This window comes from Nansenia antarctica, assembly GCF_963989245.1.
Source record: "Nansenia antarctica genome assembly, chromosome: 10".
Lineage (NCBI taxonomy): Eukaryota > Metazoa > Chordata > Actinopteri > Argentiniformes > Microstomatidae > Nansenia > Nansenia antarctica.
Genome location: NC_137680.1, coordinates 20,145,950 through 20,172,449, shown reverse-complemented (window position 1 = coordinate 20,172,449; position 26,500 = coordinate 20,145,950). Strand labels below are relative to the sequence as shown.

General features: G+C 45.0%; 1 protein-coding gene and 1 pseudogene across 4 annotated transcripts in view; one reads left to right on the top strand and one right to left on the bottom strand.

Annotated features, from left to right (window-relative positions):
- dnah5 (dynein, axonemal, heavy chain 5) overlaps window positions 1–26,500 on the top strand; it is a gene marked incomplete at both ends in the record, with an annotated part of 112,840 nt that overhangs the window by 70,125 nt on the left and 16,215 nt on the right. For all 3 annotated transcript variants that reach the window (XM_080540149.1, XM_080540148.1, XM_080540147.1), the window contains 21 exons: window positions 338–542; window positions 1,501–1,643; window positions 2,190–2,324; window positions 2,806–2,928; window positions 3,040–3,253; window positions 3,598–3,821; window positions 4,557–4,755; window positions 6,795–6,967; window positions 7,261–7,391; window positions 8,440–8,593; window positions 15,343–15,610; window positions 16,108–16,339; window positions 17,490–17,604; window positions 17,987–18,163; window positions 19,745–19,948; window positions 20,551–20,730; window positions 21,241–21,378; window positions 22,774–22,909; window positions 23,036–23,352; window positions 23,930–24,085; window positions 26,092–26,274. In XM_080540149.1, coding sequence (XP_080396275.1) covers window positions 338–542; window positions 1,501–1,643; window positions 2,190–2,324; window positions 2,806–2,928; window positions 3,040–3,253; window positions 3,598–3,821; window positions 4,557–4,755; window positions 6,795–6,967; window positions 7,261–7,391; window positions 8,440–8,593; window positions 15,343–15,610; window positions 16,108–16,339; window positions 17,490–17,604; window positions 17,987–18,163; window positions 19,745–19,948; window positions 20,551–20,730; window positions 21,241–21,378; window positions 22,774–22,909; window positions 23,036–23,352; window positions 23,930–24,085; window positions 26,092–26,274 — 3,807 coding nt within the window. The remainder of the gene's footprint in view (window positions 1–337; window positions 543–1,500; window positions 1,644–2,189; window positions 2,325–2,805; window positions 2,929–3,039; window positions 3,254–3,597; window positions 3,822–4,556; window positions 4,756–6,794; window positions 6,968–7,260; window positions 7,392–8,439; window positions 8,594–15,342; window positions 15,611–16,107; window positions 16,340–17,489; window positions 17,605–17,986; window positions 18,164–19,744; window positions 19,949–20,550; window positions 20,731–21,240; window positions 21,379–22,773; window positions 22,910–23,035; window positions 23,353–23,929; window positions 24,086–26,091; window positions 26,275–26,500) is intronic.
- On the bottom strand, window positions 14,057–14,630 carry LOC308165941 (claudin-4-like; annotated as a pseudogene). Its single transcript has one exon. The product of its transcript is annotated as a claudin-4-like (transcript).

Below are 26,500 nucleotides of genomic sequence, written 5' to 3'. Positions count from 1 at the left end.
CAATTTATGATATCCTATTCTGTAGGCCTTGTGCGTTTACGATTCAGCATTTATAAGCTGCCATGGGTTCTTCTAGGTTCAAGGTGAGGTACGTTGTTGTGACATTGTTGTTGCGGTAAAGTCGTTTTCGAAAAGTGTGAAAACTTTTTTGAAGGGTTTTCTTTCTCTGTGAGTTGATTTGAGGTGCCCCGACATTCAACTACGCATATCTTCTTTTTTTCTGATGGCAATGTATGACACGTCTTTTGAAAGCTTACAATCTGCCCTTTCATAATCTGTAAAAAAGAAGTATCGGGGTCGTAGTCCGTAGTGTTGATTGGTCCGCGGTGTGTTTCAGGAGCAGGGTGGCGAGGTGTCACGGGAGCACGTGGAGCGCCTCTACGTCTTCGCTCTCATGTGGAGCATCGGAGCCCTCCTGGAACTGGAAGACCGGAGGAAGATGGAGAACTGGCTCCGTAGCAACGACAGCATCCTTCTGGACCTCCCAGACATCCCTCCAGACAGCGAGGACACCATGTTTGACTACCATGTCACTGCCGACGGTGAGGGCTTACAGGATACAGGCTCCGTCCCGACACCAGGGCCCAGTCTGTTGAAAACGTTTTAATTTAGATCTAGGATCAGATCTAATCTGGCTGACCTTGAGTCGTATTGGGGAAATCAGCCAGCTTGATCTGATCCTGGATAGCGAAAAAAGAATCAGGAACATTCTGAACAACTGGACCCAGGGCCGCTTTGTTTCCATTGTTTCTTCCCATGATAGGACTGGCCTTGTGTGAGCTACGACTCCCCTCTAGTTTGGGCTGTGTTGTTTGCACCTATGCAGTACTGCCAGATCTATAGAGGAGGGAGGGAACAAGGGGAGAGAGGAGACAACTTTCTAGATTGAAATGCAGCCAAGCGTACAATCCTCTTCTACTGATGGAAGATACCAATAATATTAATAATTTACAGTGCTCCGGCTCAATTTGAAATTTCGAGCGGTGGTGCTGGATAATATAGACGTTGCTTGTGGACATGGGAAGATACGGATGCGAGTGAAAATGTCTGATAGGAACTGTCTGAGAGGAACTTCCAAAAACAACACGTCCAACTCACTCAAATCCAAGATGACATCCAAGATGCTGAGACCCAAATGTATTAGTATGATATTCTCTTTCCTACAGGCTTGAACATTGTGTGTTGACAGTTTGTGACCTTAGAATTATACGGTTCTATCTCCGTTTAGGGTAGTTCAGAGATATTGAGCGTCAACGTTTTTACATTGCATTATGTTTTGTGAGATGGAACCTTTGTATTTTATGAATTACTAAATAAAAAATGTCAACATTTTTAAAATAACACCACATAGGCATTAATAAACCTAATGGATCAGATTATGTAAAAAACTCAATTTTGACCAAAAATTGAGATAGAACCTTATAATTCTAACGTCACGAGTTGGAGAATGCAGAGCTATCTAGTGACACGTTGTGATTGTGTTGCCATTTGGTCTCCCAGGTCAGTGGGTCCACTGGAACACCTTGGTCGAGGAGTACGTTTACCCAGCGTACTGCACCCCCGAGTACTGCTCCATACTAGTGCCCAACGTGGACAATGTGCGCACGGACTTCCTCATCCAGACCATAGCTAAGCAGGGCAAGGTGGGAGACCCAACCTAACCTACATTCTCTCCTGGCTGCTGAGTACACACAATGTGTGTGACTGTGATGGATGGGTTTTCTTTTTTAAAGAGTCTACTGAGTGGACAAGCATTCATTGGGCTTTTAAGGGGAGTATCGATCGCATCGTAATCTTGTATATTAGTAACCACTCAGCCGTGCCATCATCATGTGAAGCGTGAGATGGTGAGGGTCTTTAAAATGCAAAACCTATAGTCACCTACGGTGGTGTGTTAAACTCTTGAATCTGTTCTTGTGTAATAGCTGCTTCTGTAAGACTAATCGTGAGCTTAGAATGATATGGTTCTATCTCCGTTTAGGGTAGTTCAGAGATATTAAGCGTCAAAGTTTTTACATTCCATTATGTTTTTTTGAGATAGAACCTTTGTATTTTATGAATTACTAACTCAAAAATGTAATAAACTCCTAATGGATCAGATTATGTAAAAAACTAAATTTTGACAAAAATGGAGATAGAACCTTATAATTCTAACGTCACGTAATGCCTCTTCTCCTCTTTGGTCCAAGGCGGTGTTGTGCATAGGCGAGCAAGGCACAGCCAAGACCGTCATCATCAAAGGGTACATGTCAAAGTATGATCCTGAATCTCACATGGCCAAGAGTCTCAACTTCTCCTCTGCTACAACGCCTCTCATGTTCCAGGTATTGTACGAAACACCACACACACACACAGGCGCACACACAGACCCACGCACACACACACACACACACGCATACACACACACACACACACACACACACACACACACGCATACACACACACACACACACACTAACACACCTTTCCTTTGAATGCATACCCTTTTATTTGACTCATAGTGCTGTTTTAGATAGTAGCGCTGTTTTTCTATGATTTTTTTTTGATGATTACCTAATTAAAAATAAATATTATTAATGAAATTCATTATTTCTTGTCGATCAATGCCATGTCCTCCAGTCACTTGTCAGCGAGTTTATGTGAATGTAGACACGGTGTGTTAACTTGTCATTGCTTTTATAGGCCTGAGGCCTGGCAGTGACAGTGTGCTCCTTTTTTTATAACGTGGCTAAGCGGTCTATCGATTTTGTTGTCATGATTGATTATGTCTGTCTGCAAAGATGAAACAGCCCAATCTCTTAACAGCGCACTGTGGAGAGCTATGTGGACAAGCGAATGGGAACCACCTACGGCCCTCCTGCGGGAAAGAAGATGTCCATCTTCGTGGATGACATCAACATGCCAGTCATCAACGAATGGGGAGATCAGGTTAGCTAGCGGCACTAATTTTGACAAATGAAGGCAACCGATCGTGAATGACATAAAAAATGAAAAGAAAAATGAAATTGATTTCTGATGTTGGGCTCTCCCCCTCCCTAGGTCACCAATGAGATCGTCCGCCAGCTGATGGAACAGAATGGATTCTTCAATCTGGAGAAACCAGGGGAGTTCACCAACATTGTGGACATTCAGTTCCTGGCAGCGATGATCCACCCAGGAGGCGGACGAAACGACATCCCCCAGAGACTCAAGAGGCAGTTCTCCATCTTCAACTGCACCCTGCCTTCTAACGCCTCCATCGACAAAATATTTGGTTGGTTTTGTCTTATTGATTTGTTTGTCTCTACCCTTTTTTGGGCACGTTCCAAACAGCAAATTAAAAGATAAGCAGCACTAACTAAGCATTTACCTCAAGTTTTGCTGTACTCCTCATGCTGTACAACATCCAATCAAGTTTCATGGGATCACACACTGGGTCACACTGGGATCACACACATTCATAAGTGATAATATGATTTAACCATGGGCTATCATCAAATCCCCTTTTAAGGCCTCGTTGTCTTTGGGTTACAAGTTGCGACCAGTTTACCGGACATTACCGTTACCATGTCATCTTCATGTCAACCCCTCTCTTCCCTCTCCACCTCTGACGGGCAGGAGTCATCGGTACCGGCCACTACTGTGCCAGACGAGGCTTCACCGAGGTGGTCCGCAGCACAGCGGCCAAGCTGGTGTCGCTGACCCGCCATCTGTGGCAGATGACCAAGGTCAAGATGTTGCCCACACCAGCCAAGTTCCACTACATCTTCAACCTGAGGGACCTGTCCCGAGTGTGGCAGGGAATGCTTAACACCACCTCAGAGGTGGTCAACTCTCTACATGTGAGTGGATTATTACTACAACTGTTGGCCCCCTGTGCTCAGAGCTGGCTTAACGCCAGGCCACAAGGTGGTTGTCAGAATATGTTTTTTAATTTATTTTTTCTGAAATGATTTGGATAATGATGTTATTCTTGGACTGCACCACAGTACGGTACTTAATACATGCACAGTACTTATCACTTCCATAAACGTACATTAAGTTTATAGTGACGGTGTACCGTATATGTGACACAGTCTTGTGAAAAGGTCTGCATGTCGGCAATTCTCGCAAATCATCAAAAAGCTCAAGCTTATCGAGAGCCCACTTGATATAACAAACAACAGCTTTAGGATCACTAAATACTTATAATTTTCTTGCCATAGGCTACTGGGTAAGTGACACATGGCTTGTAGACAAACGTCCCTTTTAGGACGTGTTCAAAAGCAAGGACCTGTGTGATCGTCTAATTAAGTGTAGTTTTTGGCATGTTGTGATGTGCTAAACATGCAGTTAGATGTTTAGAGCGACGTACCTTCTTAGCAGCAAGCTACTAGCAGCTGTTTTGCGTGTGTTTCGATTCAGAGTGTACCTCAAACATTCAGATAACATTCAAATAAGCGTATCTTCTTCAACTATTTTTAGATTTCCAATGTATGACATGTTTGAAAAGCTAACGATCTGTACTTTCATAATCGGGGCAAAATGACCTTGCTCTACTTGAGGACTTTTTCACCAGACCCTGTCACATATTGCAGGTTCTGCTCCAGCTGTGGAAGCACGAGTGTAAGCGAGTGATAGCGGACCGGTTCACCATGCCCGAGGACGTGGACTGGTTCGACCATGCTCTGGCCAGTCTGGTAGAGGAACAGCTGGGGGAGGAGGAGCGCTCCGTCGTCGACTTCGGAGTAGACGGCTATTTTGTGGACTTCTTGAGAGATGCACCTGAAGCTACAGGTACAGCACCATCACTGATAACCTGAATGTTTTTGGTGTTTGGAGTAACCAGTTTAGATATTTGACATTACATGCTGTGCATGGAAGTTATATAGTATAACAATATGTTATTTGTAGGTAGGGATGCTCCGATCTGGATTTTTGGGGCCGATACCGATCACCGATTTTTTTCCTCAAGATCAACCGATACCGATACCGATTTTTTTTTAAATACATAACTGTAGGCCTACTGACTGGATAGCCTACATATTTTTTGCTTTTTAGACAAAAGTTTTGATCCATTAGGCACCAAGCAAACGCAGACCCATTTGTATGGCATAGTAAAAGTCTGGCCTATCACCCAGTTAGGGCCTGAAGCCCAAGTCAGTCGATATGGCTGTATAAAAGACATCATAAACGTGGCCTTCATGGTTTACATACTGTTACGTCCTCCTATGTTTTCTGTTCAGTTATCTGTCTTCCCCAGAAAAAAAAAAATCGGTTTTTGCGATCGGCCATTTTTGCCGATCACCGATCGAGTCATTTGGAGTGAAATCGGCCGATTTAAATCGGTGGCCGATAAATCGGAGCATCCCTATTTGTAGGGTTGTCAATGTTAACACTTTAACGCTCGTGATTAATCTGGAAACCCGCATTAACAGAAATGAATCATATTACCAAGTTCTACTGACATGCGTGGCATCTATCCCGCTACCTCTCGTATGCTAAGCGAGCGCTCTAACATTTGAGATAACTCCCCTTCCAAGGCTAAAGTGATTTCAAGAACGAAGGGTATACTTTAACCTGTGTCCTTCTTAGTTTATGTAGGTGCTAAAGTATAAAGATATACTGTATCCTGTCATAGCAATATGAGAATGAAAATTACCTTGGAGATGACTCTGTAATTCTCCACTTGCTGAAGCATTGAAAGTCGAAACAGCGCCACAAAACCAACCAGTGGTCGAAGATATAATACATTATAGTACTAAGGTCTACCATGACAATGAATGGGGAAAAGTTGAGGGAGTTTGAGAGACTTCAGAGGTCAGTTGGAAATGTCAACAAACTTGTCTGCTGAGCAATTGATTAAAAGAAAAGTAGTCTTTATGAACTGGTTGGCTGAAGTCATGTCACATAAGTTCACACTGTTTCAAGTAATCTCATTCAACTAAGAGTTCTTCAAAGACACTATTGGCGCTTTTCCACTACCGTGCTGACCCGGGCCGACCCGCGTGAGCCCGTTTTGTTTTGCTTTCTCCACTGCTAACCGAGCCGTGCCGAGCCGTCCCGAGCCGGGCCGTTTTAGCTACCCTTCTTGACTAGGAACTATTAGAAGCTAACGGTACTTTCGGGCCAGGCTGTGTGTGACGTGCGACGCTGCAGACCGTTGATTGGTCAATGGAAATCGTCATAGATGTTCATAGACTTCATCGCTATGGCATTCAGTTTCTTAAATAGACCTACTCACTGTATTATTCATTTGGGTGAGATGTTACTTTGCAAACAATTTACAGGCAAGCTGTAATTGCTATTCTCTTTTGAGCAGACGTTACTTTGTAACTGTTCCTTATGTGGTTGTCTGCTAATTAAGTCAAGCAATTGAATAATTAAGCAATTAATTATGGACGTTGTGGGCAAAGCCAAGCACCCCTGAGACTTTTTTACTCTGCAAATTAAGAGATTCTAATCTTGTTCAGAAATCATCAAAACTAAACTGAGATGTTATAATAAAGTACCTCTGATTCATGCATTTCTTTATTCCAACACAACACATCTTTTTGTTTTATCTCCCCCCCAAAATACTAGTTTACCACTAAATACTAGGATTTTAAACTTGTGATTAATCATGATTTCATAATCATGATCACAGCCTATTATTGTGATTAACTTGATTAAAATGTGTAATCGTTTGACAGCACTAGTTATTTGCTATGTACAGTATTTCTACCATTAAACAGTATTTGGGATTGATATAGCACCTTCTATGTATGAAGAGTGTTATCATTGGAATGAGCAATGGTATGGCTAACTGTTGTATTGGCCCGTTTTTGTCCCCACAGGTGAGGAGCCAGAGGACTCAGACTTTGACATGCCCAAGGTGTACGAGCCCATCCAGTCCTTTGAGAGCCTGATGGACAGACTCAACATGTTCCTAGCCCAGTACAACGAGAGCATCCGGGGGGCTGGCATGGACATGGTGTTCTTCAGGGATGCTATGGTTCACCTAGTCAAGGTAAAAAGTAAAAAGCGAATAAAACAGAATTCAATTGTCTGGAATAACCCTTACATTCAAAAGCATGCTGTTTCACAAATGTTATTCTCCATCAGCAGCACTCAAGTTACTTTTTTTGGGGAAAAGTCTCTCAGCCACTTTAACGTTTCTCACCGCTGAGTGTAGGCTACGCAGTTCACTGGATGTAAGACGTGCTTCCATTGAAGAAGAAAAAGCTGCCAGTGGCATGCCCGCAACTTTCCTTTTATAAAGTATGAGGCTGTCACACTCCAACAAAGCCTGTCTCTCTCTAGGTGTCTCGAATAATCCGGACCCCCAGAGGGAATGCCCTTCTGGTCGGCGTGGGGGGATCAGGCAAGCAAAGCTTGACAAAACTGGCATCCTTCATTGCCGGCTACAAAACCTTTCAGATCACACTGACACGGTACCGGAAACACTTTCATTACGCCTTTTTACTTGACTTCTGTATGACATATGTTGACCTGAATGTGGCCATGTCTAATTCTGTGTGGATCTTGTAATTGATTGCATGCTACAGTACGTTAATAAGATGACCTGTTTTCATAAGGAGATATGGTTAGATCGAGATCTCAGATTTGATCCGTTGCTTTGTACTTGCTATAGAAGTATTTTTACCTTTGACTGAGCCATACATTCGTTCAAGCATTCTATTCAGCTGCCTAGCAACAGCTACCTTGCATGCACCTCACCGGGAGCTATTCAGTCTTATCATGCTCTAAACATGCGTGATTGGACAATGTGTTACTGTCACATGTAATGCAGTATTGTCGTGCTCCAGTAGATGGTATCTTTGTATAACAGAGTGACATGCTTGTATCCAGGCATCAAAAGAACACCGATATCTCTACTACTCCCAGGGTTTGAGCAGCTCAGCCCCAATTGGTTAGTTCAGTCTGCATAGGATATGGTCCTGTACATTCACACTTACTCTCTACATTCACAATTCACGAGCGAGTATCAAGATGCAATTCATTGCACAGGCTGGTTTCCCACTCTAGATTGACTGAGAGAATATTGTCGATCATAGAGATCTTTACAAGATGCCAAACCATCTGTTGAGCCCCTCCCTGATAGGCTGGGACTATAGGGGATTGAGGACTAAAAATGACTTGTTTACATGTCCTCTATGGGTTCTTATTTTAGATAAGCCAAACATCAGAGTTCTTTCCTTTCTTCATCTATTGTCGTCGTGGTCTGTCATCTTTTTAAGGCTGCCCGTGCATTTTCACAAGTGCCTATTCCTTCCACTGTTTTCATCACATGTTTCTGTTGGATACGAATACAAATTAATATGAGGGGTAGTGTTTTCATCTCCGTCGGCCTCTCTTGAGAAAACAGACGGCTTGCAGCTTGTTCCCTGGAAAACACAAGCTGCTTCCATCTCTGCCAGTGCTCGAGTGTCAGAAACCTGACGGCGGCCGTGTGTGCTCTCTCCCCCCCCCCGTCCTCAGGTCCTACAACACCCCTAATCTGATGGAGGACCTCAAGGGCCTGTACCGCACCGCGGGCCAGCAGGGCAAAGGCATCAGCTTCATCTTCACCGACAATGAGATCAAGGATGAGTCCTTCCTGGAGTACATGAATAATGTCCTCTCGTCTGGAGAGGTTAGAACCCAGCGACAGCTCTCTGACCAATGTGCCTGTGGGCACGTGCACACACATACGCACACACACATGCTCGGACGCGAGCAAGCGCGCACACACACACGCACACATGCACACACACGCACACACATACTCACGCACACATGCTCGGACGCAAGCAAGCACACACACAAACACACACACAGGCATGCATGCGTGCATACACACACAGACAGACATACACACACAGCACAAACAGAAAAAGAGCCCTCCCAGATAGCCCACCAAATGTTAGTGTCAAATCCGAAAAATATAAATAGAGAAGATTGCATCGCACCCTGTGGATGCCTGCTTTTATAAAACGGTGAATAATTGATATTTTGAATGGTTTTAATAGGGCAAGCCCGCTTTGGGGGAAGGCGTGCTGAATATCCTGTTACACTGAGCACAGTAGAAAAGGGGCCAGCGACTGACAAAGCCTTCAAGGTCAAACGCCGCGTTTGTGCTTTTTTTCTCCACTAATTCCCCAGACGAACGGGCGTGCTAGATACAGTATCATGAGGTGCTAGCGCAGAGTAAACAAAGCTATTATGGCGATATCCCTTACCCTGATACAGAACAAATGAAGCACCACCACCATTGGGTTCTGTCTCGGGGAGGAATGGGATCTGTCAACTTGGGAATGTGCTGTTTAACGTTAGTGGAAACAGATGGTTAGTCACAAATAATGCGCCTCTGCATCCTACGTCCTGGCACCTGCTAGAGAGACTGCCGGCGTAGCCCCCCCGCACAGCGCATCCATCCGTCAGCGGGTGTCCAACTGAACCCAGGGGGTGGAGGTGCGGGGAGCTTCTGATGAGACCCCAGAGGGATTCCACCGTGTAACTGAAAACAAGTGTCAACTCTGTCAGAGGAGAATTCCAGCAGAGGGGGAAACAAGCCAGCGCTGTGAGCGAATAAACCTCGGCAGTGAGAGGAAAATAAGCTTGTTGGAATAAAATACGCTTTGATAGGAGGAGAACACAGCTTCACAGTACGTGTGTTGTCAGAGCGAGTTCGAGTTGCGTACGTGTGTTGTTTGAGAGTTGTGTATGTGACACGGTCTGGTGAAAAGGGCCGCCTGAAGGCAATTCTCAAGTCGCACAAATGAGCACCAAGCTTTTTTGGGCATATTACGAAGTGTTGAAGAGCCCACTCGATATAACAAACAGCAGTTTTAGGATCACTTGTCATCTTGTCATACTTGTGAATTGGATTCACTGTCTCATCTGCCTTGGCTAATGGGTAAATGACACATGGTAAATGATTTGCACTTATATAGCCTTATTTCAAAGCACTTTACAGTGGCCTCTTATTCACCCATTCACACACCCATTCACACACCCATTCACACACACATTCACACACCACTGGCGGAAAGCTACCATGCAAATCGCCGGCCTGCTCATTGGGAGCAATTTGGGGTTCAGTGTCTTGTGTCATGTTCAGTGGCCAAAACCACACCAGGTCTCTGGGCATCAAAGCTGTAATAAAATAGAAGCCAGTACATTTAAAATTATTGTCCACTGTTACCAAAACAATTTTTTAATGAAATACTATGTTCATAAAATAGAATTGCTAATACAGTGACAATGATTACATACCTGAAGTGCTGGTAACTCTTTTTTTTGTGATCAAGATTTTTTATTGCTTTTAACAACACATAACAATGACAATACATAACAAGAAAGGAAAGGAGGGGGAAAAAAAGAAAGAAAACAAAAAAGAAAAGGGGTAGTGTAGCGGACAAGTCATTGCCAAATAGTAGAAATATAACACAATCCGGATTGGGGTAAATGGAAAATCCAATTACAGAGTAGTCAGGTTGGTCAAGTTCAATGAATAAGCCTTCCACGCATCAACTGTTCTGGGCCTCGCTTTGTTCAATCTGGCCGTTGTGCACTCAAGATTCACAATCCTCTGTAAAGAGTAAAACCAAAAAGTGTTCATACAGAAATCAGGTGTCATCCAATGTTGAAGAATAGTCTTTTTTGCAGAGGTGAAACCAGCAAATAACATTTTCTTTTGCGTAATACTTAAATCAAAATCAGAGTCGTCATTGAGCAAACATAAACATGGATTAGGAACATAGTCAGTCTTAAATAACTTGGACATCACAGAATTGACATGGTTCCAAAAAGTTGCCACGACTGGACACTCCCAGAACATATGGAGAAATGAACCTGGTGTGGGGGTAGTGCAGAATTGACAGTAGTAGTTGGGTTGTAGTTTCATTAAATATCTTCTATATGGTGTAGCATAGGCCCTGTGGATGACTTTAAAATGAATTAACTGATGAGCTAAGTTTTTGGAGGTTGAATTGAGATTAGACCATATTGTGTCCCAGTTTGGGTGGAAATCCAATTCACCAAGCTCTCGGTTCCATAAAGCCTCAACCGCAAGTGGTTTTTTAATCGTGTCCACTAGATTGCGATAGATTCTGGATACACAGCCACGAGAGGTTGGGGTATGTTCAATCCAGGCTATCATGGGGTGAGTTGGAAGTGGGGAGCGCCAAGGCACTCCATAGGCCTTGAGTGAGGACCTCAGCTGTAGATAAACAAAATATGATGATGCTGGAAGGACAAACTTAGTTTGGAGGTGCTGAAATGAAACTAGGCCATCATTGTCATACAGGTCTCTGAGAGTATTTACACCCCGAGAGCTCCATGTTTGCTGGGTGAATGGTCGGTTCCCCGACATCAAGTTTAGGTTATTCCATAAATGAGTGGAGGAACAGAATCGCAAGGAACCTCCCATGATTCTCTCAGACGCTTTCCACACCTTAAGGGCGTTATCTATAATGCGACCAAATCTATGACTGAGAGTCCTACGTCCAGTGCCTGAGAAAAGTAAATCCTCTAATCTGACTGGACTGACCAGACCTGCTTCTATTGACCTCCAAGGTACTTTGGAATTTGGATTCACCCAGGTACGTAAAGGCTTGAGTCTCGAAAGCTAAATAATACATCTTAAAATCTGGAACTGCCATCCCACCCGACAATTTAGGTTGTTGCAAAGTTGTAAGACAGATTCTCGGGCGTTTGCCAGCCCATATGAACCTTGAGACCAACGAGTTAATATCATCAAAGTATTTAGGTGGTGGGGGTAATGGTAACATGGCAAACAGGAAGTTGATCCTTGGCAAAACATTAATCTTGATTATCGTGACTCTGCCCTGAAGAGATATTTTGAGGCTATCCCATCTTTGAATATCCGTTTTGATTTTGTTCAAGGTTACATCAAAGTTATCTTTAATTATCCGTGGTATGGTTTGGTATATAGTGATGCCAAGGTAAGTAAATGTATCTTTCACTGGGATATGTCTAGGGAGACAGGAGGTTCTTGCTGAAGGACTAAGGGGCATTAGAATTGACTTCATCCAGTTAATCTTATAGCCTGACAATCTACCGAAATCTTCAAACATTTCTAACACATGGGGGACAGAAGTATCAATATTATCTAGAAATAATAGAATGTCATCAGCATATAATGAGATGTGGTGACTATGATCTAGAGTTGAAATAGGGGAAATGGAAGTACTCTGTCTGATGGCCTGGGCTAAGGCCTCAAGAGAGAGACAGAACAGGAATGGCGACAATGGGCAGCCCTGCCTAGCTGAGCGCTCCAGTTGGATTGGAGGGGAAATAACATTACCTGTGAGAACAGAAGCGGTCGGTGCATTATACAAAGTCTTAATCATAGCAATGAAACTAACCCCAAAACCAAGATGGTCTAAAACAGCCCACATGTAGCTCCATTCGGCTGTGGCGCAGGAGGTAGAGCTGCCGTCTACTGATCGCAAGGTTGGCAGATCGGCGGTTCGAGGCCCGGCTGGCCACATGTCGAAGTGTCCTTGGGCAAGACACTGAACCCCCAAAAAATTGCTCCCAGTGAGCGGGCCGGTGCCTTGCATGGTAGCTTGCCGCCATTGGTGTGTGAATGTGTGTCTGAATGGGTGAATGAGAGGCCGTTGTAAAGCGCTTTGGATAAAGGCGCTATATAAGTCAGTCCATTTACCATTCAAGCCGATCGAAAGCCTTCTCAGCGTCAAGCGAAAATACTGTAGTGCTGGTAACTCTTAATATTTGGGAGCACTTGGAAGTAGCCACAGAGATGCTTATGCCAGTCGTAGCTTTCAACACACACTGTGCCATCCTCCAGTCCTACAAGCTGGGGGATGTTCACTTGCTTCACAGGAGAGCTGTCGCTCACAACCCAGGCAATGTCTGACAATGTGTCCACTCTGGTGTTTCTGAAGCACTGTTTGACCCGTCCAAAGCACCAGTCAGGGCCAACGTTGGTGTGGCCTGCAATAAGGAAGTGGAGGCCCAGCTTCAGGTGAAGGTTGTGCATAGTACACCAGACACAGTACCATAGTACACCAGACACAGTACCATAGTACACCAGACACAGTACCATAGTACACCAGACACAGTACCATAGTACATTGTTCTTATTTTGCCCACTGCAGTTATCATTAACTGGGCAATTGATTGAAGGTTTTAGCTGATCCTGAAAAAATTAATTAATTAGTTAATAGGTGCTAAGGGGTGCTAATCTGAATGAGGAATGCAGTCAAACCCCACCTGCCCCAACACACACACACACACACACACACACACACACACACACACACACATCCGCTCCCTCCTTCCCCCTCCCTGGCCACATTGTTATCTCTTCGTAACAAAACCTGTTATGTTCAAATACTTCAGATTAGCAACATCTGCCCAGCAAGTTGTATTGGTAACTGTGATATTCTCCTGAGTAACAGAAATTCAGAAATTTGTCATGAGTTGTAAAGGAAAGGGAAATTCAATTGAAAACATAGATATTTTTAATAAATGTTAATTTTGAGTAATAATATATTTCTTAAACTACAGCTTGGCATTCAAATAACAAATTGTAGTATTGAGTCTGATACACAGCATAGCTGAAACCAAATGTCATAATGGCAAAACAAATGACTGACTTACAAACAAACATATACAGTATAAAACAAAATTCACGTTACAGTTGAAGTAAAAACGTTTCCAACTGTTCTAACTGTTGCCAGAACTGTTTTGAGAGAGAGTGTCCAATATCATATTTCAGAAATCAGACCAGTGCAGTTCTTATAATGCTGGAAGGTACTGTAGATATTTCTCAGAATTTAGAAATTCACTGGAATTTCATAATGAATAACTTATTTACATTAAAAGTATGCATGGAGGGCTTACTCTAGATACAACTGTCTTGGCACTGACAAACATTCAATGGTTGTGACACTGACTACTTCCTCACATATGCACATATCTCACTGTGTTATCCCAGTTAACAGTCAGTACATTTCCCTGGGACTACCACTCTAAACCAGCCCCCCTATGTCCTCTCCCTGCCCTGTTCCTACCAGACTCCCATCCCTAATCTCTAACCCACAGTGCTGGTCTGTCTCTTCTACACCTACGCCTTGCTGCTGTCCACAGAGCGGGCCTTGGAATACTTCACGTCGTAGTCCTTCTCATCGCTGGGGGGGCAGGAGCTGCATAGGAGCCCCCCTCCCAGGAACAGAAGCCCCGCAGAGCCCCAGCCGATGTAGAGCGAGGCCCCCAGCTCCCTCTTCTGGGAGTTGTTCAGGACAGGGTTGTAGAAGTCCCTGACGATGGTGTTTGTCGTCCAGCACACCGGGACCAAGAACAGAAGCCCCGCCACGATGAAGACGACGCCACTGGCGATGGCCACTTTGCACTTCGCCCTCTCGTCCTCCACAAAATGTGTGCACGTCCCCCCCGAAACGCCCAGCAGGATTCCGAACACGCCGGCGATGATGGCTATTAGGATCAGAGCTCTGGCAGGTCCTGGGGTAAGGCGAGGAGGGAGTCGTACTCCTTACACTAATCACCTGGGCCGTGACGATGTTGGACCCGACGAAGGCTGTCACTTTCCAGGTAGGGAGAGCACAGATAACGATGCTTCCCAGGAAGCCGAGGACGGCCAGGACCAAGCCCAGCATTTGTCGTCTCCCCTTGGACACCATTATAATGCTCTGTGGTTCTTCTCAGGGATCCCTCGTAGTATGAAAGGAGAGTAGTGGGAGAGACGGAGGTGATGGGGAGAGTGAGAGGGAGAATTTGCAGCCTGTACAGTGGAGTAGAGTTTGACAATGACAAACTACTTGTAAAACACCCACCCACCCCTCTCTCTCTCTCTCTCTTTGAAACTGGTTCCTGGTGATGTCTCACATGACCAGACCGACCAGATTACTATAGTAGTAAACACACACGGGCGCACACACCCGCGCACGCACACACACACACGCACTCACACGCACTCACACACACAAACACACACACACACACACACTAAAATGGTGCATGAAACATACTGTACAGTGTGTTGCATGTTTAGTAGGTCTGCAACAGATCTTTAACCCAACTTTGCTAATAAAGTGTAGGTATTTAGTGATTGTAAAACTGTTGGTTATGATATTGAGTGGGTTCTTCATCGCTTACATTTTCGTCTTATGCCAAAAACTGGAAAAAATATGTTTTCACAACCAGACTTCTTTGGCTCGATTATGAGGTTTCACAAATCCCGACATGAGGACCTTTTCATCAAACCGTGTCACAAATGACATTGTCCTCCTTGAGGACTTTTTAACCAGACCCTGTCACATTTGCGATCCTATCGGGCCGGCCTAAGCTGTGCTACAGTATGTTTGATCATTGGGAAATATTGTGTGTTATCAGGTGTCCAATCTCTTCGCTCGAGACGAGATCGACGAGATCATCAGTGACCTCATTCCAGTCATGAAGAGAGAGTTCCCTCGACGACCACCCACCAATGAGAACCTACATGAGTACTTCATGAGTCGGGTCAGGCAGAACCTGCACGTGGTTCTGTGCTTCTCTCCGGTAGGGGACAAGTTCCGCAACCGAGCCCTGAAGTTCCCTGCTCTGATCTCAGGCTGCACCATGGACTGGTTCAGTCGCTGGCCTAAAGATGCTCTCATTGCAGGTTAATTCAATGTGTTCTGATGAAAGTGAATGTATTACTGCTTTTTCCGTAATGTCGTCTTCACATAACCACTTATGGAGCCCAATATGGAGCCCAATTTTCATGGAAATGACTCTTAGACCTGTAATACTCTATAATGGTTCTAAGATTAAATAAATCAGGGACACATACAACAACAATCAAACCTCAATTATAGTTAAGTAATAAGTTGTAGATAAGAGAAGTCTTCTCAACCGTGTGTGTGTGTGTGTGTGTGTGCGCTTGTGCATGGGACTGCACACTTTTCATGATTCCTTTTAATCTCCAATCAATCTCTCTTTCTCTCTCTCTCTCCCTCTCTCTCTCTTTCTCCCTCTATCTCTCTCCCTCTCCCTCCCTCTCTCTCTCTCTCTCTCTCTCTCTCTCTCTCTCTCTCTCTCTCTCTCTCTCTCTCTCTCTCTCTCTCTCTCTCTCTCTCTCTCTCTCTCTCTCTCTCCCTCTCTGTTCGGCCTCTCCAGTGTCAGAACACTTCCTGTCCGTCTACGACATCGACTGCTCCGCCCTGGTGAAGGGGGAGGTCGTGCAGTGCATGGGTTCTTTCCAGGACGGCGTTGCAGAAAAGTGTGTGGATTATTTCCAGAGATACCGACGCTCCACCCACGTCACGCCCAAGTCCTACCTGTCCTTCATCCAAGGCTACAAGGCCATCTATAAGGAGAAACGCTCAGAAGTACAGACATTAGCCACCAGGTAGGCTACTGTCATTCCCCCATTGGTATAAAATATGATATTGTAGTGAACGGCGGGGTAGAGCAGCTTGCCCCTAAGCGGGTATGGAACCTACTAGGGTACCTTCAGCTTACAAACAGCGCTAGCTACAACGACAAGAGAGTTAACTCCCTTGGCCGAGCTGCTAACGGGCCTTCTACAGGGTCGTTACAATATATACAATTAAGAAATAGATATAGCTAGCCCCGCGGTGGCGTAGCGGTCTAAGCACTAGCCACTAGTGCAAGCTGCCCACCGGGGACTGGGATCGAATCCCGGTCTCGCCAGATCCGGATATGGCCGAGGCACACAGGGAGCGGCATATTGAGCGGCCGCTCCAGAGGGCGGTATAGGACTATTTCCGGACAAGGATCCGTCGCGCAACAGCGCACCCGGGGTGCCAGAATAACGGTGCTGGGCTCGAGGAGCCAGTCAGCTAGTCTGCCTGGCGATCTCCTCTGGGGCTGCCGGCCACGGGGTCGTGCGGCGGATCCTGCGCCTATGAACTGCATAATAGCATAGCGCTTATGACTTAACGCAGCCGGTTCTTAAAGGGAATGGCACCTGGCACGCTGATTGGGTTGATTGAGAAGACGCCCAAAACACACCCATGACTAATTTCTGGGCTTAGCGCCGGGTCTTAGGCGCCCACTACCGCACGCATAATAGCAAAGTGGCCTTGACCACGCCTCCACGTCTTAAGTTTAGATCTACCGCCTCGTCTTATTGCTTAAGACTTATGAAGTGCATAATAGGGCCCTTAATGTTGTTGTCCTTATACCTCTTTAGTAACTCTAGTCCCTGTACTAACTAAATGGTAAACGGACTGACTTATATAGCGCCTTATTCCAAAGCGATTTACAATGACCTCTCATTCACCCATTCACACACCAACGGCGGCAAGCTACCATGCAAGGCGCCGGCCCGCTCATTGGGAGCAATTTTGGGTTCAGTGTCTTGCCCAAAGACACAACGTCAACATGTGGCCAGCTGGGGTTCGCACAAGCCGACCTGCCGACCTTGCGATCATTAGACGCCAGCTCTACCTCCAGCCGCCCCGATATACTAACTGCAATTGCTCTAGTAACAACATACAGTAGAACCATGGTTGATCCCTGTGTTTCCACTGCAGGATGAACACGGGCCTTCAGAAGCTGAAGGAGGCCTCTGAGTCTGTCGCTCTGCTCAGCAAGGAACTGGAGGTGAAGGAGAAGGAGCTCCAGGTCGCCAACGTGAAGGCAGACATGGTGCGTATGCGTGTGTGTGTGAGAGAGAGTGTGTGTGTGTGTGTGTGTGCGTGAGAGAGAGTGTTTGTCTGCCCGTAAAACCCTTAATTCAATCTGTCATGTGGTGTCAGGCTGGAAAGGATTCGCTCGATGAAAAGCCTCTGGCACATATTTCCCAGCCACAGGCTAACACAATATCGATACTTTGGGCTTTAAACGGGCTTTGAGATGTCATAAGTTAACGCTTTGTAAAAATGGGGGGGGGGGGGGGGGGGGGGGGGACCAGCTGCCTTATGAAAATGGTTAAAAGCAAGTGAGTCATTGATGACTGTACTGTACTGTACTGTACTGTACTGTACTGTCATTGTGTTCAGTTCTGTTCTGTTCTCTCGCTCCCTCGCAGGTATTGAAGGAGGTGACAGTGAAAGCGCAGGCGGCAGAGAAGGTGAAAGTGGAGGTGCAGAAGGTGAAGGACAAAGCCCAGGCCATTGTGGATAGCATCTCCGCCGACAAGGCCTTTGCCGAGGAGAAGCTGGAGGCTGCCAAGCCAGCCCTGCAGGAGGCCGAGGCTGCCCTTAAGGTGTGTATGGGGGGGCGACGGAGGGTGGTCCTTCGAAATACTAGTATCCCATTATTCTTGTGTTGGGTACAGTGTCCGTCTGTGGTCGGTCGTCCTCTATCTATCTCCCTCAGTCTGTCTGTCTGTCTGTCTCTGTCTGTCTGTCTCTGCCGTGTGACTGCAGAGAGATTGTGATCGGGTCCGTGTGTGTGTGTGTGTGTGTGTGAGTCTTTCATTCACAGCCTGTGCAGCTCTGCTGCAGCTGGGCCCCGGTGGCTGCTGGCTTGTGATGTTTTAGTGGTGATATGGAGCCTGCAGCTACGGTGTAATTACATATCTACCACCTTGGAGGTTGTAAAAATAGAAGCTGTGATGGCAGCCCTTCCTGTAGGGGCTTTCATACTGTGCCGGTATGACAGCGGCCTTGCACTCACTATCCCTCTGCTCTCTCCCCCCTGCAAACCCCCCCTGCTCTCCCCCCACGCTATCACCCCTCACCCTCCCTTGCACTCTCCCCCCCCCCCCCCCCCCCTACACTCGTAGCACTTCCAGACCGTAATTGCACACTCTGTGGACCTTTCAAAGCCTGTTCTGGTCACTGTCTCTCTCCTAATTCCATGAGCCGAATCAGTGTCGGCCAGTATCAGAGCAGGCTCCCCGCCTCTAAAGAAGCACACTGCAGAAAGTCAGCTCTCAAAAACAAGATAAAAACGTAATAAAATGGAGGGGGGGCGGGGTATATTATTTAAATTAAGCATAATTATCTGCCAACAGAAGAGGGAAATTTCACCTGCCAAGACTTGTTAAAACAAGTAAAGGATATCTTCAAACTAGGTGTCAGACAAGATATTTCATCTTACTTCGAAATTCTTTTGCAGCGTATGCAGCCTAAAACCTCTGCATCGCTCCTGGTGAGGTATTTGTTATGATAGAACGTCAATGCTGACTCCGAGGATGACCTCCTGACTCGTTTTCGTGAGCGGGGCTGCGGAGAAACAGGACTGTAATACAACATCCAAATGTCAGAGCACGTTCCTGTGCTCCATACATAAAGATTAACCGTCCAACTCCACAGGAAGACTAATGACTCAGCCTAACTGCTCTACGAAATCTACCTACTCAGCCATCTCTTTGATGATTTTATTTTTATTGAAAGGCGCTGTACAGTTCACATCTGTAACTATATACATACAGTACATAGTATATAATGCCCTCTCCCCCTCCCCTTCCCATGTGTCTAAAATGTGTAACACCAGGGGAGCCACCCCTCCTAAATTTCGTTGTTTGGTACCTGTACTGTAGCAATGACAAATAAAGTCCATTCCATTCCATTCCATGTGTCCCCAGCACTACCTTAATTAGGCCCCCATACTTTCTTTTATTTACTTTTTTGTTCCTTTTATTATTACTGCTCGATCTTTTCAGTTTGTAAAGTGTCTTTGAGTGTCTAGAAAAGCGCTATATAAATCGAATGTATTATTATTATTATTAGTATTATTAGTATTATTAGTGTTATTATTATTACATACTGTACTATACATACTTGTGTAAAATGGACAGAATGTTCCTCCCGTTAACTCGTGTTGTGTTCTCCCGGGCCAGACCATCAAGCCGTCGGACATCGCCACGGTGAGGACCTTAGGGAGACCACCCCACCTGATCATGCGCATCATGGACTGCGTGCTGCTGTTGTTCCAGAGGAGGGTCAACACCGTCAAGATCGACCCGGAGAAGAACTGCGCCATGCCCGCCTGGCAGGAATCTCTCAAGCTCATGACAGCAGGGAACTTCCTGGGAAGTCTGCAGGTAGTACCACATCTAACCATGCTGCTCCAGGCTACTCACAGCATCCCTACTAGGGGAACGTAATGTGAGGACACACAACCCCGAACATGAAAAACCTCTAAACCTGCTAACATCGCAGATACCATACTGTGTCCGGGTAGGAAGTAAAAGGAGCAGAACAAGCCTGTCTGTTCCAAGAAATGAACTGCTTATACAGTGCTGCAGTGACTACCTAGTCATTCCAAATGATAGAACGTAGACAGTATGTTTGGACTCCGTCCACTATGTTCCATTTGGGCCAAACTAATTGAAAGGATACATGTCTCTGCTCAAGAAAACCATCAATGTTCTTTTTCTTTTGAACCATATCATTTTGTGCCATTGAAAAAGTATGTTTTGGAGCTCCACACATCAATACTATTTCTTCTTTATGAAGAGTGCAAAATCGAATCCTCGAAATGCACTCAATGGTGAAAGGCTCAGGCTTATTCTAACCAGATCTAATGGATGCCTCCAGCATCCGCTGTATAGTACAATACTGCCAGTGTGTAGTAGCGATGCACTTCTGCTCCTTAACATCACAGAGTCCACCCTCTCTCTCTCTCTCTCTCTCTCTCTCACAGCAATTCCCCAAGGACACCATTAACGAAGAGGTGGTGGAGCTTCTGCTCCCTTACTTTGACATGGCCGACTACAACATCGAGACGGCCAAGCGCGTGTGTGGAAACGTAGCCGGACTCTGCTCCTGGACCAAAGCCATGGCCTCCTTCTTCTCCATCAACAAGGAGGTTCTCCCCTTAAAGGTGGGAGAACCTTTTTTTTCCCCCCCCTCATGCCCAGCCCCCCAGCCCCCCCAGGCTAAATAGGATTGGATCTGTCATATTTCACACTCTATTTCACACACTTTCTTTCTCTTTTCGGTAAACCGAACGAGTCGGACAGTCGGCCGGTAAGAGCGAAAGAGAGAACCTCTCCGCTCGTTCACGATAAACAGCCTTTTTTTTTCTGTTGTCGGTTTACCTTTGCATCAGTATTTATCTCGACGCGCTCATTAGAAGCTAGTTAGTTTTGTCACATTCCACTTTGGTTTGGCATATTCACTGGGTTCTGACTGTCCCCTCGCTCGCCTTTTACCACAGAGGAAGGTTCCCTGAGGGGGTAACTCTAGTCCCTCGTCTCCCAGTGACCTTTTTACATTTATGTGTAACACAAACTCGCAAATTGATTTCTTGTTTACAACACGGCATCTGTGCCTGGAGTCAGCCAGGGAAGGTCTGGAGCTTCCTGTTAATATTTGATGACTCTCCCCCTAGGCTAATCTCGCTGTGCAGCAGAACCGACTGGCCATCGCCAACATCGACCTGCAGACAGCCCAGGCTGAGCTGGACGACAAGCAGGCAGAACTAGACGTGGTGCAAGCGGAGTACGAGAAGGCCTTGATGGAGAAACAGGTGAAAAATTGTTTTAAAATGTATATTTATATACATTATATTATTATATTATAATACATTGCAGTGAGTGGTGCATACATTTTTCAGTATATATGGTCCCAGCAGGAATCGAACCCACAACCTAAGCGTTGTTAGCGCCATGCTCTACCAACAGAGCCTCAGAGCACCGCCACAGGGGACCACACTGCTATGTTACAGTAAAGTCCAGTGTCTCACTTGTCCCAAATCAAATGAAAATGTGGCTTGTTTTGTATTGAAGCAGCTGTATTTTCAATCTAACCATTTCAAAAGGTTGTAATGACTAACAACTAAATGTCTGAAAAACAACACTTAATATGCTGGCCATGCCTAAATGCCCTTACCTGACTGACCTCCTTCTCCCCCATCGCCCTACCTGTACCCTCCGATCCTCATCCACTGTTCCGCCCTCACTGTCCCACCCTCAAAACTCAAAGGCTTCAGAGACTGTGCCTTCTCACGAGCTGCACCCCGATTCTGGAATTCTCTCCCTCATCCACTCAGAGACTCACCCTCACTCTCCACTTTTAAATCCCACCTCAAAACCTACCTGTTCTCCCATGCATACAACCTTCCCTACCCTTAACCATCCCCCCTAACCTTGCCATCTCCTCCCTCCCCTGGACATTGCTCTGTTATTTGTTTCCTGCACCTGTTCGTCAAGACTGTGTTCTATGTGCCCATGTTATCTGTTGCTTGTTGTTTCAGTGTTTTCTGTGTACCCATATTGACAGCGTCTTTGAGTCATTGAAAAGCCTTTATCATTATTCATTAAATATAATGAATTATTATTATTATTATTAAATGTGAATGCAGAATTGTTAATGGCCGTCAACATTATGTTACAGGCAAAAATCCAACATTTAGTATAAAACAGCAGCAGTCAGATAATAGAAATTCTAAAGTTGCTCTTGCCTTCATATTGCACAAACGTATGTAATGAAACATGGTGCAGACTGGCCTTGTATAACATGTTCTTTCTGTGCTCATTGTTCTTTTACAAATGAGCCTAATCATCGTGTGCGTCAATGTCCCAGATAATAAAATACAAACGACTGTATAAACGATTCATTCATTAGTTGATTAGTCTGTGATTAAGGGTTAGGGTTAGGGTCTCAAGGGGCATAGATTTTACATTTTCACCAGTGTTTTCGTGTCATACGATGGGTGTTAACTTTTTGTTTGTTTGGTGTTTAAAATAATTCTGAATTAGGCAGTTTTTTGGGGGGGGTTTCTTAAAACACATGCCTATTATGTGTTTCATCCACACACTGAATGTGACAGATGTGCTTCAAAAATACCTTGATGGCTTTGCCAAACCTGTTTGTGTGTGTGTGTGTGTGTGTGTGTGTGTGTGTGTGTGTGTGTGTGTGTCAGACCCTGTTGGAGGATGCTGAACGTTGCAGGCACAAGATGCAGACAGCTTCCAGCCTCATTAGCGGCCTGGCTGGAGAGAAGGAGCGCTGGACCCAGCAGAGCAAAGAATTTGCTGCCCAGACCAAGCGCCTCGTCGGTGGGTTCTTTTCGACAGTTATTTCTGTTCCAATGGGGGAAATGTATTATTCAGCTTTAGTTCGCTAAAGGGATAGAGGGATAGTGATTCTGAACCTGTTCTCTATGTGCTTATTTCCTGGTTTAGGGGACGTGTTACTGGCCACTGCGTTCCTGTCTTACTCCGGCCCGTTTAACCAGGAGTTCCGGAACCTTCTGCTGACGGACTGGCAGAGGGAGATGAACACCAGACGGATCCCGTTCGGGAACAACCTCAACCTGACGGAGATGCTGATCGACGCTCCTACGGTGAGCGAGTGGAACCTACAGGGACTACCCAACGATGACCTGTCCATCCAGAATGGCATCATCGCCACCAAGGCCTCCCGCTTCCCCCTGCTCATCGACCCTCAGACCCAGGGCAAGATCTGGATCAAGAACAAGGAAGCCAAAAACGAGCTCCAGGTTGGGGCATTTGTGTTTTCTCTCTGGTCCCACTCTCTCATACCCCCCCCCCCCCCCAATGCCAAGGTCTATGGGAGAATATGTGACACAGTCTGATCATTTGGTCCGTATGTCGGCAACCCATCGAAATGTTCTGACCTTTTCTTTTGAAACACGGAACTACGTTTCAACGTTGTTGAGAATCACAACAGAAACTCAGGCCAAAATACTGCAACGAAATGTATTGCGGTGAGTAATACCCACTGCTATCTAGTTGACTATAACACGACGTTACATTGTTAGCAGGCTCACAAAACAAGCTGTGTTAGTTAGCGATTGTGTCATTGATTTTCAACAATGCTGAAATGTATTCCCATTTTTCGAAAGAAAAGTCGGATCATTACATCGAATCCCGACACGAGGAACAAAGCATTAGAATGTGTCACTATATTATTGAATTTTTCCGAAAGCTTGGTATATAAGGGTACCGACCCTTTTAGGGGTATCTTCCAGAGTGAATCCCATTTCTGGTCTGATAATGTCTTTTTTGGCGAGGAGACCATGCTGTGTTAGTAATGAGCCTTTACTGTTGTCACAGATCACCTCCCTGAATCACAAGTACTTCAGGAACCACCTGGAGGACAGCCTGTCTCTGGGGCGCCCCATGTTGATCGAGGATGTGGGCGAGGAGCTGGACCCTGCTCTGGACAACGTGTTAGAGAAAAACTTCATCAAGACAGGCTCCACTTATAAGGTGAGCCCTACTGTGACATAATGAATGGTGTCTCCAGGCATTTCACTTGGCTTTTTAACCAACTCAGGGCCTATTCTTATCCCATACACATCCTTCCTACAGGATGCCTCAATACGTAGCAACAGAACAGAAAAACACTCTCCCATCAATACAATAAAGAGGGGCATTTATCAGGTTGAGGGGATGGTAATTGCTGGTAATTGCTGGCACAAGGAAATAAGATGTCCTTTTTATAGAGTGAAATACTATGTTATACTATGTTCTTGTGTTTAATATCAGTATATATATATATATATATATATATATATATATATATATATATATATATACAGTATGAGTGATTCATCTTTTGTTATGTTACTATGAGCACTCACTTCATCTTATGAAAGGGTTTACGATGAGGTCATTGGCCTAGGAAAGCCCTCTGCTTTTCATAATGCCCATTTGCTATTAATATAGAAAATGTAAATGCTGCTTCCTCCTCTTCGTTATTATTACTATCATCAGTAAAAGAAAATATCCTCATGTGTTCCTCATTATTTACTAACTAACTATGCTATGGGGAGATATTTTGAGTGAGAACGCTTATTATCCAGTCTGCATTTTATTGTCTGTAAATTACAGTCTTGAAGCCACATTTGCTTATATCCTGGATATCACAGGAAATAAGAATTATGTAGGCAGGCAGCAATTAGAATTCGATGGCTCTGAGGATAAAAGGATTAACTTTGAACAGGCTCACTGCGCCGATGAAGGTGTCCCAGTGCTGCGGTTAAGTTATCTTTTCTATGTCAGTTCCGTTGTGTGGAGACTGGACCAGCTGCCAGAGAAGTTGGAGCTCAGAGGCTGACTGACAGTCTGTTCTGTCTGGAGGCATCTCTCCCCATCTCATCTCTCCCCATCTCATTAACGCCTCTCAAGTCCTGGCGCAAATTTGATGCTAGTTAGTCAGCAGCCTCAGCAGCTGCTTCACATGCTTCAAAAAAAAAGGCAAAAGGAAGATAGGAGCAACACTCTCTTTTCTAACAGGTTTTTAATTTCTATTAATATAACGAGGTGTAAACAACTGAAGGTGGCAAAAAATAGCAGATTCAGAGCTGTGATAGATCACACTTTTAATTACCGTACTTGTGGCGCTGACATCGAGGGCTTTGTTTGTGTTTACTTCCTATTTTTAACGTTTCAAATACGAACCATATTTGTCTTTAAAAAACAAATATGACAATATTAGCAGGAATATCAACAACACACTCTATTAAAGGTCTCTAAACTTGTGAGGGAGTGTCGTCAGTCTCACCATACGAACACTAATGAGGACGGTTCTGTATCCACTTGTGCGATAACAAAATGTTCACCTTCCAATGACTTTACCAAATTGCTTTGGAACAGCATATTGCAGTCTTATTACACATGTATAGGGGGTTATTACACATATGTATAGGTTAATGTATTGCAAAGAGTTGTATTGAGCTGAAGTCAGCATTGGCTGTCTGTCTTCATGTTATGAAAATTGTAGGTGAAAGAGACTATGTGATCCTAAATAAACTATATGAAAAAGCTGTCCTGGACAAGGCTAACAAGATAATCGCAGACCCCCAACATCCGCTCTCCACAGAATACGAAGTTCTCCCCCTAGGTAGAAGGCTTCGCATGCCAAGATGTAACTATAAGCTCTTAAAACTATCATTTGTCCCATTCTCCATTAAACTAATCAATTCTCTCAAGCAGAAACGATGATTAGGACATGATCACCAGCACCTGCACTTTATCTTAGACTCCACTTGAAGGGCCATGTGCAATATATATTTATACCAAATGATGCCATGTCCAGGTGGAAACTGCTGCCAATGTCACTCAATGTTTGTTGCTGTCCTGTTGTTTATTTTGTCTACTGTATGTTGTATGTATCGTCACTGTTGCACTTGAAGCATGAAAGTACCATGCCCAAGACAAATTTCCCCTCGGGGACAATAAAGTACAATCAATCAATCAATGTTCTCTATCAGGTGAAAGTAGGAGACAAGGAAGTGGATGTGATGCGAGGCTTCCGTCTGTATGTGACCACCAAGCTACCCAACCCAGCGTACACCCCAGAGATCAGTGCTCGCACCTCCATCATCGACTTCACCGTCACCATGAGAGGTTTAGAAGACCAGCTACTGGGAAGGGTCATCCTGACTGAGAAACAGGTGAGAACATCACAACACCATCATGGAGTCACGGAGGAAACATTTCGTTAGCCACAATTGCCTAGGTCATGCTTCACTTTGTGGTCAGCCGAGCTATTTTTGTATGTGGTGTCACAAATGCCTATGTCAAAGAGATGACTTGGGCAGATAGTGATTTTGGAATGTAACAACAAGCATTCTGATGTCTGATGGCTGATGGCATAGGCAATAATGCACAGTGAATCAG